Here is a 17,890-nt window from a genome sequence, read left to right on the forward strand (position 1 = left end):
CTTGTCCCTTGCCTTGACTGGGAAGTCACTGATGGAAATACACACGTAATCAGATCACAGGCATTTTATGCACCATGTCACCTAATTTTTTAAATCTTGTTAGGCTAACCGGGTTTTTCAGTTTTCTTGCCACAGGTAGAGCTGCACTACCGACAGTACAAGGAGAAGGCATTAGAAATGCTGGAGTAGCTTCATTAACGGATTGCCTACAGCACCAGCTTCCCCTCCTCCCCAGGAGGAGCTGGGAATGCAGCTGTAATGGGAAGGAAGATGAATAGCTTCAGGTTACCCTGCTTCAAGTGCCATGGTCATGTTCCTGAGTGCCCCTACTGCCAGGTTGAAGGAGGAGTGGGGATGGCCCTGCCCCGCAGCCTGCCTGCAGGAGGGCAGAGAGAAGCAAAGAAAGTGGTAAGAGAAAGTGCAGAGGAAAACCTGAGTTGAAACGTTTTAAAGTGAGATAAGAATAAAGAAGGAAACAGGCATGTATAAATCAGTGTCCTGAAATGTGACCCCTTTAAAATTTTCAGGCCCTGATTTGGGAAACATCCTTACTCAGAAAGGTGCCATAGCTTCAGCCTTTCTCTAAGTACAGCTGTCCTTAAAGATGACCTGGTTCACAGCCCCTGTGTCACAGGCACAGTTATTTCTGCCCTAAAAATCCTGCAGCCTGATGCTCTTCTGTGCCTGGAAGAAACATCCAACATGCCCCACACACACACACGCCCACACCCCCCACTTTTTGGGTAGCACAGTAACTTTCCCCATCCTTTACATTTCTCAGTAGGAGTGGGAGGGTTTTGGGGGACACAGCTCAGGCTCCCACCACGGGTGTAATGACTATGGGTACCGCAGCATATGCACACATCAGGCACAGCTGCCTCACTTATGTGTCAGAAAACTCTTGAGAGCATGTACCAAGAGCAGGGAATTAATACGCTGCCATAACTTGATTTTCCATTGGCTCAGCAGCTACTGGCCCTCTCCCCTCCTGCACCTGTGCATTTTTCCCGCTGCCCACCTGGGGCTCAAGCATTCCCAAAAGGCTGTACAGCAGCGCCAACATCCCTCTGCCCACTTGCTGTCGAGATACTTTCTTCCCACTGATTTAAAAGATAGCAATAGCAGGTAGGAAAAGCAGAGTGAAAAATCCAACCCACAGTGAGAAGTGGGGAGCACCTCATCTCCCCGCTGCTGCCCCATGCTCCTCCCTCCTGCTGGTGCAGGACAGCTGAGCACAGCTCTCCCCCCAAAGCACTGCCAGCTCTTTTTCCTTCCCCCATGCCACGGTAGTCTTTCCCTGGGAGAGGGCAATTTCCCATGGCAGGAGTTGGGGTTTTTTTTTTTTTTGCTCCTCACCTGAACCAGTGCATGGCCATGTCCTCATTTTTTTCCACTCCAGCTCCTGGGTGTGAGGCAAGGTAGCAAAGTCATAGTTAGGATATAAAATATAGTATCCAAAATCCAGCAGTGTGGTGGTGTACCACATCAAGCAGAGCCATGTTTCTGCCTCTGACTTATACTCCGGCAGCAAGTTAGCTACAGCTTGGAGAAATGTTACCTTGCAAATACCTCTGTCCCAGGATGTGCTGGGCATGGGGGTACCCCAGGCGAGCATACACATGAGCCACATGGAAATGGAAGTCCTTGTAGCACAGCAGGATGTAGAGCAGGAGGAAGCCAGTAGTGACTACAGCTGCCAACTGTAAAAGAGAGGAGCAGTCATGATGCAGGAGCAGTCATGAAGCAGAGGACCAGCTATAGCAAATATTTCATCTGAGCTCTGAAGCCTCCTGAAGCTATTTCCCACAGAGAAATGGGAGGAAAGTCTCACATAACCACAGAAAATCAAAGCCACCTTTGACAGAGAGACAGTATCAGCACCCATTGAAGCTGGCAGAAAAGGTGCCACCAACTTCAGTGAGCAGTGGATCAGCTCCTGAGTTAATATCCCCTTTAAGCTCTGCTGCAGCAAAAGAAACTACAGTCATTTCATTTTCTAGTGGTCCTTCTGAAGAAAAGAAAGCCATAAAAAATCATAAGGCAACATCAGGTTTTTACAAGCAATTCATCAAGGAGGCTGGCCAGAAGGAGCTTCATTCCCTAGGCAGCCAGGTCCTCAGCCCACAGCTGCCTGCCGCCAACTGCAGCAACACTGTATGGACGTGAATGCTCCCTTTGTGAATGTCCCTGGTTCATAAACCCTTTCATCCCATGTTACAGTAAGAACATGTCACCAACATCCGCACCTGACAGAACAATAACCTTGGGTCTGAAACTCTTCTTGCACCCAAGGTATAAATCAGCAAAAGCCTTATGTACTGCACCAGCAGGGAAAAAAAGATGAGAGACCAGAATTGGGCTGTTTTTGATGCCAAATTGGATTTTCTTTGTTCAGTGAGCTAGCTATTAGCTTCCAGTGAGAGGAGCTGGCAATTTGAGTAATCACTTCTCGGTGGGGTCAGAGATCCCTGGCTGGGGAAAGAAGAGCAGGGTTAGGAAAAGGCTTTGGGAGCCCCATGTAGAGCCTCCTGCCAGCACATTTTACCAGCAGCTTTTTGCCTCCCCATGGGGGAAAGCAGTGTGCCTCAATGGCACCAGCACCACAGAAAGTAAAATCCTTCCGTACTACATGGGGAGGTGGAGGCCAGCTATAGTCCTGGGTGGAAGACATGGGTCTTTGAAAACAACACTAGAGGCAAATGCTGAGCAGGTTTCTCAGTGTGACCCTGTGCTGAGAGAAACCACGCTGATGGCGTGTGATCCAGAGGAGACCATTAATGCTCATCCTTCAGTTCTGTAGCTTCGTGCAAGCAATGTTGGACTCTTGGGTCTAATGTTCATGGAGATGTACCAAAGTATGTGCAGGTTCCCTGCATGACACTGTCTCTTTCTCTCTTGTGGACACAGAAGCAGAGCAGATATGAGCAGCCCCACTTCAATGGCTAAGTCAGAAAGAAGTCCTCAGGCACATCCAGTGACCACGGCTGTCACAAAACAAATGCACTTCTTCATCTGGCCATAATTTGTTGCTATGGGTACTTGTGAATAGCAGCTACAGCGTGTATGTGGGTTTGTCACCATGCCATGCTCAGAATGAGCCAAGGGGACAAGAAGCAGCTGAAAAGGATGACAAGATGCAAGAGCATTAACAGCCAGGGGCTCCTCTGGCCACTACAGATGGTTTGATGTGACTGATACAGATGGGTGCAAAAGCAAACTCCCCTCATGTTTTTTGGGGGGTGGCACATGAGATACGTGCAGACCATTGCAAAGTTAACGGTGCATTTAAGTCCTGATCTGCTTCCCAGCTGTCCATAGAGCTTGAGGGCAGAGGTGGCAGGGGTCTGGCATTTCCTTGCTGTACATAGGAGCTCCTGCACTCCCACACACCACGATCAGCTACAGCTGGAGGCAGCAGGTTGCTTGTCATCTAATGAGGACCCAGGTCCTGGTTCAGGCCCATCTCTAACAGGGAATAGTGAATGCTAAGGATTAAATGAGCCTAGTTAGCTAATTAGGCTAAGTAGACAAAATAGGTAATCAATAATGACATGCAAATGCCCCATTTGATTTGCTGGCTGATGAGTTTAGGGACATAAGAAATTCTGCAGTTCTGTTTGAGACATCCCCCACCCCATTCAGCCCATGCGATGCTGTTGCTCAGACGGGTAATTCTTAGTCATTTTGACAAAACCAGCTTTCCTGTAATGCAACAGGGACCTGTGGGCCCGAAATCACTGATGGGTATGTAAATTCCCTGCGAGTTCAAGAGGAAATGCAAGTCGTAAATTGATCTGGTTACTGCTGAATGCTTTTGCTTTTACTTGAAAGAGGAAATGATACTCCTGAAAAAAACTGTGGTGGCTAGAAATAGGGTAAGAAGTGCTCCCTGCTGTAGACATGGCTCCTGTTGAGGGTCCAGCTCAGGCAAAGCTGAATGCGGATTTCTGGTGAAAGGAAGGGCAGTGTTTCTGAAGCAGAGCAAAGGCTGTCGAGTAAGAGGCTGGTTTCACACAGTGACTGTGCACTTTCTAACGCTGTCACTGTGCTACTTTGTCATTGTTACTGGGGCTGGAATGTGTTGGGGAATGTTTCAGGCGGTTGCAGGAGATAGGGTGCAAAATGCTGCAAGAAGCAGCAGCAGTGCTTTTATGGGTGCAGGTTTGGGGGCTGCAAGATGCTCATGGCTGTGTCTCCTTTATGCTCCATGTGAGGCTGCCTGAAGTGTCAGGAAGGGAGGGGGAAATGTGGTGGCTGGGAGGAGCTGTTTCTATTGTAGATCTGGTACATCCACTACACATAACAGCAAACAAAAAAGTGACTACTAAATGAAAGGGAAAAGGACACGGTGAGAAAGGTGCTGCAGGTCACAGGGGAAACCTCTACAGCTAGGCTGCAGCCATGGACGACCCCCATGGGGGTATATCCCAGCATGAATGTTTCCTGTGGGACACCACCTCCCCATGGTGACGGAGATGGTCACCCATCTGCTGCTGGTAGTTCCCGCTCTCATTGCTGTGGTGACACTGTGCCTGGGTCCTGCAAGACAGGTAGCTCAGGAACAACTGGATGCCCACTTTTTGTCCCAGGCTGTTTTTTGCAGTGAGGCTTTCAGCTTTTTGCAGTTGTGTAGGCACTGTCAGATGTGGCAAGTGGGAGGTGTCACGGGCAGTTCCTTTAGAAATGGTCCACTGAGCATTGCTAATCTGATTTTTAGTTTTTGTGGGTTTTTTCTGTTTTCTTTTTCTAAGCCTTCCTAAAGGGCAAGGAAGACCAAGACCCGTGCACAGCAAAAGGCAGGTGCACAAAATGCTGGAGCGCACTGATACCAGCTCTGGCAGATGGCACCACAAACAGACCTTGCTTGGCTGCCCACCAGCATCTGACCAGGCATCTAAAAGCATGCAGCTAGTCCCACAGCAAGCAGGGATGTTAGCATACGTTTTCATCAGCAGTTAACAAAAATACTCCTTTGCTCTCTGCTTTGTCTGTGGCTGCATCTGTGCTCAGGTAAATGTTGTGCTGTTTTAAATGTCTCCAAGACAAAGAGGGGAGATGTAATGATGTTTCTCAAGAAGTGGCTGCTGACAGGGAGGGGGAGGGGACACCCAGAAGTGAGATCTCCCTGCAGGAGGTATGGAGAGGGAGGCATGAGCCCCATGGGCTTCCTCCAAGCTGGCTGTCCACAGCCCCTTGCCCACACAGCTGGCACCGGAGACTGAAGACAGGTCCCTGAAACTGAGGTATCCTCGGAGACCCCAGCTGGGCAATGAGATTAATCTACCTCAAACACAGGAATATGGGGACCTTGTTACCTTGCCCCATGCAGGGGTGGTAAGCAGGCCACTGGCCTGAAACCACCTTTGTAGTCTTGTGGGGAGCTCTTGCTTGCTCATCCCACCCTTTTCTTCTGTGGCGACTCTCAGAAACTACTTTGCACATTTCAGACCTTGCATCTTGGGGCTGTTCTACAGCAAGAGGAAGCCCAATAGTATTGGTGGGGCTATGCTGGTGAACCAGGCGGTGCAGGGGGAGCCAAACCAGGCTGTGCATGTGTATTTCAGCAACCTGGTTCCTACAACAGCTTCAGCATCTCACCTGTACTGTCACCCATGTGCCAGGTGATCAGGATCAAAAAGGTGATCAAGGGGAATGCCTAAAAATCCCACCCATAATGATTATGATGGAGGAATGCCACATTGCTGTGCATGAGCAAAAGCCCCTGCTCCCCAGACTCTGCATTGCAACAACTATTGGTGAGTTCTACATTGAGTTTTCTGTGCCCATGAGCAGAAAGTCCCAGAGACTTTCACAGAGGCTTCAGTGACATTGCAATCTAGTCTGGGCAAAGTCATGGCACTGAGAAAGGCACCACAAGACTCACATTTGAGAAGCTGTTGTGTGCAGGCAGCTCCCTGTGGCTTCAACCCACCCTGGTACCAGTGGCTTTCAGGAAATCGCTCACTGCCATGCCTGGCCGTCTGCAGGATCCGGAGTGTCATATCACACCCCAGTGCCAGTGCTCCCACCCAGAGCTCATCCCCACACTTACCTCCCACCTGCTCCACGTTGAGCTGGGAGGGTGCGGGTTCCCACCCCCTGCAGAGAGATTTGTCCAGCAGGTATCTGTGCTGCCCCTTCCTTCCTGTCGCCTCCGCACTGCAGGCTTTGTGCCTCCCATCTCTCCCTCTCACAGGAGGTCCAAGTGCCTCATTTTAACCTGGTCTGATCCCCAGCTCACCAGGCACTGCTGTCACTCTGCCATAAGTCTTCCCTGTTACCATCCCTTAGTTTTGTTCCTGATTTATGGTAGCAGTATCCCAACTGCTTCACTAAGATAAGAGGGATGGATACACATCCCCTTGAAGAGTCACAAAAAAGCGGATGCTGCTCCTGCCAAAACTGCTTCAAACCATCGATGTTTAACTCCCTCTGTATTGAATGTTTCTCTTCTTTCAGACTGCTCCCAGGTGTTGCAAGCCCCCACCAGTAAATCATTGTATCTGGCAAACTTTATGAAGTTTTTTTTTTTCTTTCTTCTTTTTGCATGAGAAGGAAAGTGCTTCACAAGCAATGGTGATGCTACCCGCCACTGCAAATGTTCAGTATCTTGTTATTTCAATTGCATGGCCTCCACAAGCATGTGGGGGTCTGATGTGTTGGATTTTGGACAAATGCAAGAACATGTGAAACAGAACAAGGTCTTAAAAAGATTGGTCAGGATGCGTTTGGTACAATGCTCTGGGTGATGCTCTTGTTTGTGTTGAGAAAGGAATGTACTCTGAACAAGAAAAGGTTCCACTGAGGATGTTAAAGTAAAGGAATGTACTCTGAATAATTAGAAAAGATAAGGTGGACATCTGAAGGAGATAAGGAGACCACAAGTCAGGAAATCGTTGAACAAAGAAAATTGAAAGGTTTTTTCCACCTGGATCCCACCTATTATGAATGGAATGATTGGGTGTCAAAATCAAATGAATATGTATGTAAAGATGTTGTAACCTCGCATGAAAACTGTATAAAATATCTAACTTTTCACTAAAGACTTCAGAGCTAGTTTGTCTGGTGCGAATCAGCTAGCTCCCCAATGTTGCACAAAATAAATACCTTTGCTGCTTAAAGACAAAATTCGTCTCTGAGCAGTTACTTTATGCTGTTTTGGCATCACATCCAGGCCCAGTGCCAGGTGAGAAAATTAGAAAAGATGCAATGATGAATAATCAGGAAATTATCAAAACATATAAAACCCCCACAAAATTTGACAGAATGGGATTATTTTTTTTTTTGAGCTAGGAAAGAGCTTACTTGTTTGAGGCAGTCATTTTACAGCTGTATAGTTATGCCTCTATTTATCTGCAGTAACTCTACCTAGTGACTTTTAAAGATTAAATCCCATTTTGCTTTCACATCTAAGAAAAAAATCTCTTTTTAACACAAGATCCCTAATGCGTGTTACCTTTCCTGCTCTGAAGTCGTAGCAGAGGATCTTAGGTGGATGGCTGTCAGACAAGATCCATCTTGTGTGAAATGCTGACCTTGCCTGACTGCCTGATAACAAAAAATAAAATGTTTTCCTTCCAATTTTACAGCATGATAAATGCTGTGCTTTGGTTTTAAAGGCAACCCCACCCCCAAAGAACAAGGCTATCTCTTTGGCAGTGATGACTCAGCCTAAAAATCTTTCTGAAAAGGAAACCCTTCATACTTCTGCGTTTTATTTCTTATGTTATGCTGCCACCGTTGGACCAATCTCATTTGCTCAGTCACAGCCCCATTACAGTTGGAGACATCCATCTCTATGCCCCTGGTCAAAGTGTGAACCATTTTCACAGTATATCACATTTAATTAGACATTAATAGTCATACTGCAGGATCAATTGCTTCCAAGTGCAAACTTATGCATTAAGGAAATTAAAATAACTCAGAAATATCTAAAATGAGTCCAGAGCAGAAGGACCTTCACTGCAGTAAAGGAAGAGACAAAACAAGGTGAGGAGTCCAATACCTTTTTTTTTTTTAATCTACAATTATTAGAATTTAAAGATACATAAAAAAAAAAATCCACAACCAACCTCTCCAGGAACCACCCTGCATCTGCATTTCCAAATTTTGGCAGAAGTGAGCTCCTGAGTAAAGGTGTATTTGTAATAGTTATATTCATACTGACACCTCGCCTCGCTCTGTGAAACCGGTACTTTTCTCAGTATATAACAGCCTAGGGCTTGCAGTTCTTTGTTGCAGATGACTAAAAATGAGAATATTGTTGTTGTTGATGTTATTATATTATTATTATTATTATTAAATATGCATTATTCAGTGGGGGCCATGCCATCTGTATTACAAGCCAGGTGGAGTACAGGGTCTCATTGCAGTTGTAAGTTTGAGTTGCTTGCCTACAAAAATCTTTTAACTTACACCACAAGGAGGCAGTAAACCAAGTTGCCCCTCTAGAAACTAATGATGGATGTAGTCACTGTCTCTACCAAAAAAGAATTGGATCCCTTCTACCTGCAATGACTTTAGCAAGGAAAGGGTAAGACCCCAGTGCATTTCTCTCTGTTCTTCCAAGGGGCAGATGGCATTTCTTTTTTCCCTTTCATCTTCACAGAACAAGTTGTGAAGAACCATTTCCAGCTCCTGCAAAGCGGCATTTTGATTGAAAACCTGGACCCAGCCATGTTCAGGAAAAACGCTATTTTCTTCCCATTTCTTTTTCACACGAAGGATTTCTCTAATCACACGGTTTCTCTTTCCCTCCTTGCTGCTTTCGTGTGGTCAGAGCTAGAAGTGCTTGGATACTCCAATTGAAAGGTGGATGTCAAGTGCTAGAAGAAGAACGGGTGCTGTGAGTGTAAAGAGTTAATAGGACAAGGTCATGGTCTGGGAGAGCTGGTGACTAGACTGAAGTCCTACAGAGAAAAGAAAGGATTTTCTTTTCGAAGGATTGCACTGAAAGCCAGATGTGAAACACTGTGTTCATCCTTTCTCATTTGTTAACATTCGCAACTCTCTTTTCCAAATTAACTTAAACCTTTTAGAAATAAGACTGATTGAAGAAACACACAATTATTGAAATAATTATGTAATACATATTAGCAAAAGAATGAACAAAAAGAAGACATGCTCATAGCATACTGCCAATTCAAATCAAACACAGTGATTTCACCACCTCAAGACACAGACTGTTTACAATCCACGCTTAGTCTAGGAGTGATGGTGGATTAAACAACAAAAAGTGATTTGTCCAAAAAGGTTTTTCCAGGTGGCTTTCTTAGGAAAAGAAATTGGTATAACCAAATTGCTACAACCAGTGCAAGGCTATTTAATTACAGTGTCCTCTGGATATAGGTATCATACAGAAAATCAGGTCCACCCTGAGAGTTCCCCAACTTGAACACAGTTGGAGTAGGTACTTGCATATGGCTTTAAAGCACAACACAAAATATAATGTAAATATTACTTCAGTTACTGGACTGAATGGAGCTCAGTACGGGTAATGGGGAGGACTGAGGCATGCAGCAACAACAACAAGAGTGGGGGAGGATAAGTTTCTGCATAAGATGATGGGATGGGTGAGGGTAAGGAGTTCTGGCTGGCACCATCTCTGACAGACTCGCATTTCATTTTGTCTAACTAGCTATAGCTTTCTTTCACAGCTGGTTAAACAAGAACAAGATAAAAATCTATTCAGACGAGTCATTATGACACTATTAATAGCTGATACAAGAGTGTACAATGAATGCCAGCATAGATATAAGGGCAGTTCAAGTCTCTCTGAAATCACTATGCAAGTGTTATCCGCAGATCTATTACAGAGATGTGTGAAGCTGTTTCCAGATACAGATTAATAAATGTATCTGTTAGACCAAACAGTTGCACCCATTCATCACCAGACAGAACACAATAGTGCAACCAGAGAGGATGTGATTTTTCCTGAACCCAAATACAGTAGCTGGCAGACAGACCAGCCAAGCAGAACCCTGTTATTTGATAGAGGTCCTGCAAAAGAGCAGCAGGGAAGCCCTCTGCAAGGAGGTAAGACCCCAGGGGCAAATATAAGCCATACTGTAGTTGACCTCACCACAAAAAATGAGCCTAAGTGAATGTAAGCAGTGGTTACAGGCAAAAAAAAAAAAAAAAAAAAACCACAAACCCAAACAAACAAAACCAAAAAACCCAACCCACCAAACCCAAGCTAAATTGCTCCCCTAAGCGGGAGTTAGGTCAAAGTTAAGCGTATTAAAACCTCTGACTAAAACTTGTGTGCTGAAAGTAAGCTGTCTCTCCTTAGCCGTCACCAAAAAGATTCATTCTTCAAATGCCTTCTCCTGTGTGACTCTGAAATTCCCTAGATATTCAAATTTGGATCCAGGAATACCATGGCAGGGCTGAGCACCTAGGTGTGTATCTCCCACATAAACTTGCTCTGGATCCAGAAACTGCAATGTTCCCTAAGGGATGTGATACAAAGAGCTTTCTGGGAGCGCTTCATCTGTTAGTCTACTAATGAAGATGATCTCCACCACTTCTGCAGAAACTAAAATGCTGCAAGAAACAACTTCAAGAGAGAGTCTAAATGATATCGTGTTCATAGCCTAGTAGTTAGTGATGGGTGAGAAGCGGTCCCTGCTTTAGAGAGCATATTCCTATTTTACAGGCAAGTGAAAATGAGTGCCAGTCTCCAAGGAAATCATATTACATAGCAGACAGGGTAGAAAGGAAAGCAGCACTACATCTCAGTTCTCCTAAGACATGATGAAAAATGTGCTCTAAGGACATAGCCAGGCGATTGAACGTCCCTCAGCTACAACTCTCCATCTGCAAAGAGGAGGTAATCTTTATCTGGTAGCTCACGCTGCAAGGCTGCCTGCCTCCCAGCAAGGACCTGCACAAAGCCTGCTAAGGCAAGGCACAGTGCTCAGCGCTGGCAGGTGTGCCACCAGCAAAGCTGTCCACCGTCATGGGATGGGTGGGAAGTGCCTGTGGTCCAGGACACTGTATCAGTGGCCTCTCTGTTCAATTGCATGTATCACACTACAACAGAAGGAGGTCAGTCACAAGACAGCTAACACAAAGGTTTAGTACAATTACAACATCTTATAATGAGAAGCATCAGAAAAACTTAATACTAACAAAACAATGGCACAAGGGCTGGGTAAATGATGCAAAGCCTTTCACCACTGTGACCTTCAGAGGTAATAAAAAGATACCCCAGCACACCACGCCACTGAGACCACAGGGCATGAATACCATTAGACAAGTCCAACTACCAGCAATTTGCTTTCCAGACCTACAGAACAACTACATCTTTCCTCACCAGGTTCCACATAACCTTCCCTTTTAAAGAGATTTTTCACTTCCTTAAAGGGACCTATTAATGTTAATTGGACCAATAAAGTACAATTACTTTGCTCTGCCCCACTTGAAGCAATATCTTCCTTTTCCCTCATGAGGTGGTTACATTGTAAAAACTAGATAAAACATTTGGGATGTAGGTCTGAGGTACTGGTTTCATTAGGAAGTTTTAATTTCTCTGTATATTTATATTCTCTGTATATTTACTGGGGGGGGGTGTGCTTTTTTGAGAGGCTGGTTAGTTAGCATTGGGTGATCCAATGTGTCCCTAACCTGATCAGTTTGGTAAACAGACATCCTTGCATTAGCTTAACCTGTGGTGTTAGGCTGCCTTGCCTGCGTAATCCCAGCCGTAAGGAGCCCCAAGCAGCTGAAAGCATGCAGCCAAAGCAAGCCGTCAGGGAGGCTCATGTGGGAAGCAGGGATTGTCTCCATCTGGTAAGATGTCTTTTTGTTCTGCTTTCTAGCACTTCTGTGGATGGAAATTGGGGAGAAAAATCAGGTTTTTTCCTCCTACATCCCAAATGCTGTTTGCAGAGGGGTTTATGGCCTGCAGCATGGTTTGTCTTTCCCTCAACAAAAAGGGCAAATGGATCCTTGCTGTAGGCACTTTGGACAGAAATAATTTTAAAATAGGAAGCTGAATGAAATATTAACTTTTGCAGGTTCTATAAAATCTTGAGGTTTGTTTTTAAACTTGTTAAAAAATCCAAACCCTCTTATCTTCTTACTTGCTGAAGGACATCATAAACAACCAATGCTTCAAATAGGCAGAGGCACCAGACAGTTACATAAAACAAACCACCAGATTTCTGCATGTAGGAGTGTCTGTGCTTAACTCAGTCCTGTCTGTGTGTGTGCGTGCGTGCCTGGAAGTAGGTCTCTCCACCCTGAAGCCGTAGCAGCTAGCTCAAAATGCCTGAACTGAAACTGGTGTTGGAGGCATTGATGCTGTGGCCTTGGGCTGGCTGGAGGCTCCAGGAAAGGGTCCTTGGCAACCAGGCGACCAAGTATTTGGAGTCAGCTGTAGGAGCAGGAGAGCCACAAAGTTTAAAATCTTTACAGTTTCAGTGAGAAGCTGGCAATACCTTGAAGTGGAGCTCTAGGGATCAGAACATACCCTCCTATTTTACAGCTTTGATTATTTTACATGTTGTAGACGTGAAGAAAGTAGAAAAGTTATGGCGATGAGAGTATCCTCACAACTTTATGCCCTCAGCTCTACCTCCCATTAAATGTCTGTCTGTAAGAGTACTCATCATGCTTGGGACCCTTCGATATCCAGGTAGAGGAAAAACACACATGATGGCCTACTAAATGGTAGATTTGTGATTAAATTGGTAAAGCACGTAACAGATCGAGCTAGTCTTCCCTCTAAAGACCTGTTCTGCCACTGGAGGATCAGGGTCTCCCCCTGAGGTCAGTGCCTGATCACAGATGAATGGTGTATCTCTCAGATAACAGAGATTTACGGTGTTCCGAATGAGCACAAGGAATTGTCACTTCTTTGGAGTTGAAGGAGGTGCATTAACTGAGAACACCCCCAGCTGAGCTCTGAGGTTAATGGCTAGGCTGCTTTTTTTCTAAAGTAGAAATAATGATGCTGTACTGAAAATGGCACCTGAAAACAAAACAAAAACAAAAACAAAAAATATGGGGCTAGGGCTTCGTTTCAGGGTAATACAGGCAGGGGTTTGAAGTGGCCAAGCAGAGGGCATCTGCACTGCATTAATTAAATGTAACACTTGGAACCAAATTCATGATTAACATTTTTTAACCATAGTTTGTGAAATACCCAGCAAGACAAATGGGGCTGAGGCAGGGTTGCCCTTGGTAATCACGCATCTCTTGCATAAGATGAAAGTAAAAATAAAGACCAGTGCACATGTGTGGAGTTGTTGGCCGTGCTGGCACTTCCCCACCCCCAGCATCATGAAGAGTGGGCACAGCTCCGGCCTCGTCCAAACGGCCCGGGCCAGCCCCGAGCTTTCACTAATGCCGTGCCATAGCGCCTCATCCAAGGCCGGGGTGTGACATTCTTCAGGCTGCTTCTGAGGTGCTTTGTGCACCAAGTCAATTAACCTTGTTGGGGAAGGCTTCAAGCGGCAGCGCCGTGAGCCTAAAGCAGTTTGAGTAAAAGGCGAGGCAGAGCGAGGCACGAATGGGACCCGGCAGTAAATAACCCGTATGAAGCGAGTCGAGGCGCCGGGCAACCTCAGGCAACCGCTCCTCCTGCCGCCGATCCCACCGAGCCCGACGCGCCGGCCCCGCCTGCGCGGCGGCGGCTGCCGCCGCCTTCCTGGAGCGACAGCCGGGTCCGTGCCCCTCCGCAAGGCCCGGGGCAGGGGCGACAGGCAGGGCCCGGGCCTTGCGCCGCCGCTGGGGGGAGGCGCGCGACGGCCGGGCGGCCCTGGGGCCGGGCGGTTGGCGGAGCGCCGAGGCCGCGGCCTGAGGCGGCGGCCGGGCGGCTGCCCCTCGGGAGGCCGCTCCGGCTCCCACACCGCTCCAGGTACGCTGGTGTTTGATTTTATATTGTATTTCAGTCAGACTTAAGCGCCCTGAGGGTGAGACCCGTTATCGGGAGTCGTAAGGCGACTGCCCCGCCCGGCAGCAGCCCGCTGGAGGCGCCCCGCGCCACCCCACACAGCAGCAGCGCCGCGGGAGCGCGTCCCCAGGCCGGGACGTGCGGGGACTGCGCCTCCGTATCCCGGAAATAACGGGGACAGAAACGCAGAGCGGAGGGGGGGCTTCGGGCCGGAAAGCTCTACTGGGCGATGCCAGGCAGGGCCCTGCCGTTGGCCTTCGGCGCTGGCGCAGGCAGAGCCCCCGGCGCTGGGCGTCGCCGCCCAACACTCGGCTCTCCCGCCTGTCTCCTAGGCCGTCATACTGCTGCCCTAGGCAGGCGCCTGTCGCTTTAAGCAGGGGCGGGCCTCCCGCAACCTGCATTGCGAGGCCGGCACCGCCCCGCCCGGCCATTGGTTGTCGCTGGGGGAGAGCGGCCCGCCCCCGCCCGCAGCCATTGGCTGGGGGCGAGGCTGGGGTTCCCGGATGCAGGCACGTTCGGCCGTTATAAAGCGCTGGGGGAAGGCGGGAGCGGACGCAGTTTGAATCGCGGCGGGTCGGGCCAGGTCGGTGCTGTCAGCCGGGCTCCGTGCGTGCGGGACGCTCTCTTCCTTTGCCTGCGCGGCGCAGCGCTCCGGTTCGCGATGGTGAGGAGCCGTCAGGGGCCCGCTCGGGCGCGGGTGGGCTATCGGGGGAGTCCGGGATCGCGGTGGTGCGGGCCCTTGGGATGAGATGGGAGCGCGCGCGGGGGAGGGGGCCGCCATCGCGGCGGCGCGCGCCGGTGGGCGCGTTACCTGCCGGTAGGCGGATGGGGGTGGGGGGGAGTGTCGCACGCGCACTGGTGCCGCCGGAGAGGGAGTGGCGGTTGCGCATGCGCCCGGGAGTGGCTTGTGCCGCTGGGTGTAGCGGGCAGCGCGCAGGCGCGCGTGCCTCCCCGCGGGAGGGCGGGGCCGGAGGGGGCGCAGCGCATGCGTGGTGGGGCGGCGCGGTGCCAGCGCGATCCCTGACCGCTGTCCCTCGCGGGTATGGTGTCGCTGAGGTGGGAGGGGGTGACGGGTGTAGCGCCGGCGGCGGGTGCATTGGCTCTTAGACACCTCTTCTCTCCGCTAGGCTGGTGGGAAAGCTGGGAAGGACTCTGGAAAGACCAAGACCAAAGCAGTGTCCCGTTCTCAGCGGGCTGGATTGCAGGTGAGCAGGCACGGGGGCATGGGTGAATGAAAGCCAGGCTGGCCTCCCACCTCATGGTGGGTTGTATTGTGAAATCTGCACAGCCAGCTGTCAGTGTGTCCTCCAGAATGGTGTAAGGATCAGTTTGATCCTTGAGTGTTAATGTCTGGCTTGACTATGTTTAGACCTTCTGCATATCTCTGCAGGAGGGAAGAGAAGTTGCTTGTGGCTAGAATTTTGAAGTTGCTGATGTGAACTTGGCATACAGTGTTCTTAGCTGGCTTCTCAGCTAGTGAAATGTCATCTCTACTTCTGCCACTGGGATTCTGTTGAGCAGCATGTGGTTTAGAGTAGCGGCTTTCTTTTTCTGTCTCTGTTATCACAGCCTGTTCATGCTTCTATTCTTCCAGTTCCCTGTTGGCCGCATCCACAGGCATCTGAAGTCTAGGACTACCAGCCATGGGCGTGTAGGAGCCACAGCTGCAGTGTATAGCGCTGCAATCCTGGAGTACTTGACAGCTGAGGTAAAGCTCCTGCAAGGACTGTAAGCAAGTTGGTCAACTCCAAACTGGCATAATAACCACAGCCTACTGTATTTTGCCAGTTTGGACCGGACTTTGAACCCTTCACTTGTTTTGAGCCAGTTTTAGTGCATGCATCATCAGGAGACCATGAAATATGCATAGGATGGGTGGGACCTTTTGTTCTGCAATGTGTGCAGACAAAATTGCTGTGAATTACAGGAAAGATGGAAGTCTGAAAGTATTTTACAACATGCTGTAATGGCACATTTTATATCTGCTGTGAAATACTCTGTTCTTGGGGATACTCAATGCAGAGCTGAAAAGGAGGAACCCTATCAAAAGAGGCATTGCTTGCTGTCTTGGTGTCACAAATAATGTGTTTGGTATAAAATAGCCAAGGCCATGCATTTGATCTCACTTGATTTGTGTAACTCAGTTTAAAGATGGTCTTGTCTTCAGGTTCTTGAGCTGGCAGGAAATGCATCCAAAGACTTGAAGGTGAAACGTATCACTCCCCGTCATTTGCAGCTTGCAATTAGAGGAGATGAAGAATTGGATTCTCTCATTAAGGCAACAATTGCTGGTGGTGGTATGTAAATTGCTTGATAACTTGTGATGACTTGGGTGGCAAGAACTCTTTAACAGATTAGAGGTTGCTTAATGCTGTCAGTTTATTTGAAGTGCAAATTTGAGGAAAACTGTTGAAGAGAAATAACATGGTCTTAATTGTTGCTCTTTCTTAGGTGTAATACCACATATCCATAAGTCTCTCATTGGAAAGAAAGGACAACAGAAAACTGTCTAAAGGATACCAGGATTCCTTGTTATCTCAGGACTTTAAGTACTTAATTGTCCAGTGTTGGTGATTCCAGTGGACTGTATCTGTGAAACACAATTTTGCCTTTTTGTAACTTTGAGAAGCTAAAGCTCCCTTGAGCTTTCTAACAAACCAAATTTCTGCATTGAAGTCTTAACCGTATTTAAGTGTTACCATGGCTTCAAAGAAGCTATTGTATTTGTAGTGGGTTTTGATTGAGCTGACTGTTTTTAGATTGGTTTAAGTAAAGGAAATGTTTGGTTTTGTACAGACTTTTCATCCACTAGAGTGGAAATATTCAATAAATGTTATGTCAAGACTGATTGTCTCTTGTCCACTAAATAATACTGAAAAATAATTTGGTCTCGACTACACAGCCCTTGAAGAGTCATTCATTCTGTGGTTGACAACAGTTCCAAGAATATGCAACTGTGACAATTGTACCACCTGTGCTTGGAGTATCTGGAAATGGTTCTAGAGTAGCTGCCCTTGGTAAATAGTATCAAGTGAAATGGCATGTGGGTTTTATCATGCAAAGTTACATTCTTGCTAAATGAATGTGCTGTGTAGTGTGATGGTTGCCTTTAGCAGGGCAGGTGTGCTTGATGTCAGCCTTCCTAGAGGGAAGGAGTCAATTGTGGCAGAGGAAGCCTGTAAGATGAATGGGTGTTGAAAATTCAGAACTTCAGCTGCTCTTTCTTAATCGTAGAGCCTGGCCCGGTTTACTGTTTCATGTAAAATACCATGGGGAGACTTGATAAAAGCAGGTGCTGCACTGCAGCTGCCTCTGCTGGCTCATAATGTGTGAGTTGTGAGGAAGAGTCTAGTATAAAACCTGCTTCTGAGGTAGCAGTCTGACAGCTTTTGTGTGGCTTTTCCATGTGTGGGCTTTACCTCTGCTGGCTGCAGGGATCTGCATTGGGAAGCACTTGCTTTCTGTTAGTCTGAAGTGACGAGGGCCCAAACTTGGAGTTCATGGAGTATTAAAGTTAGCGTCAACATCTGCCACACAGTGGCATCCTCAGGAGCAGGAGATTAAAGAGGGGTTCTGGTGATACCTTCTTTAGCTGTGCTTCTTTTTCTGCAAGTTCATTTTCTACAGAGCAGGGCTGCCTGTTGCTGTGATAAGGGAAACCTCATCCTTTTGGTGAGGCTGTCAAGACTGGTTCTGTGGCTGGGGGCAGCAAGTTCTGTACCTTGCAAAACTGCTCCTCCAGCAGTGAAATACTTCAAATAAAGTTGCCTCTGCACTGAACAGGCTCTTCTGTTTCTGTAGCCTCTTCCAGGTACTAATCCCTGCTGCAGCACTGTAGCTGGAAGGTGTTGACCTAGATTGTAATGTTGATTAGACCTGTGCTAACCGCAGTCGTCCTCCCAAGCTGCGGTGTTTCGCTGGAGCAGCACCTGACTGCCTTCCTCCCAGCAAATCGGTCCTTGGCAGGATGTAATTGACGTCTTTAATCAT

The 17,890-nt window shown here is 47.7% G+C and overlaps 2 protein-coding genes across 2 annotated transcripts in view; one reads left to right on the plus strand and one right to left on the minus strand.

Annotated features, from left to right (window-relative positions):
- The window catches only part of LOC308055397 (uncharacterized protein), a 31,024-nt gene extending 16,745 nt beyond the window's left edge, over positions 1-14,279 (minus strand). Inside the window, exons 1-4 of the mRNA XM_080369289.1 lie at positions 6,053-14,279; positions 1,559-1,700; positions 1,357-1,402; positions 290-376 (exon numbers count right to left, since the gene is read on the minus strand). Of these exons, the coding sequence (XP_080225415.1) occupies positions 290-376; positions 1,357-1,402; positions 1,559-1,700; positions 6,053-6,181 (404 nt within the window). The 5' untranslated portion in view covers positions 6,182-14,279. The remainder of the gene's footprint in view (positions 1-289; positions 377-1,356; positions 1,403-1,558; positions 1,701-6,052) is intronic.
- A 113-nt stretch (positions 14,280-14,392) lies between these two features.
- On the plus strand, positions 14,393-16,744 carry H2AZ1 (H2A.Z variant histone 1). Its single transcript, XM_080369347.1, has 5 exons — positions 14,393-14,564; positions 15,028-15,105; positions 15,495-15,608; positions 16,068-16,197; positions 16,352-16,744. The coding sequence occupies exons 1-5, from the start codon at positions 14,562-14,564 to the stop codon at positions 16,411-16,413; spliced, it is 387 nt and encodes a 128-aa protein (XP_080225473.1). The 5' UTR covers positions 14,393-14,561; the 3' UTR covers positions 16,414-16,744.
- Positions 16,745-17,890: the final 1,146 nt, after the last annotated feature.

This window comes from Falco punctatus (genome assembly GCF_963210335.1).
Source record: "Falco punctatus genome assembly, chromosome: 1".
Classification (NCBI taxonomy): Eukaryota; Metazoa; Chordata; class Aves; order Falconiformes; family Falconidae; genus Falco; species Falco punctatus.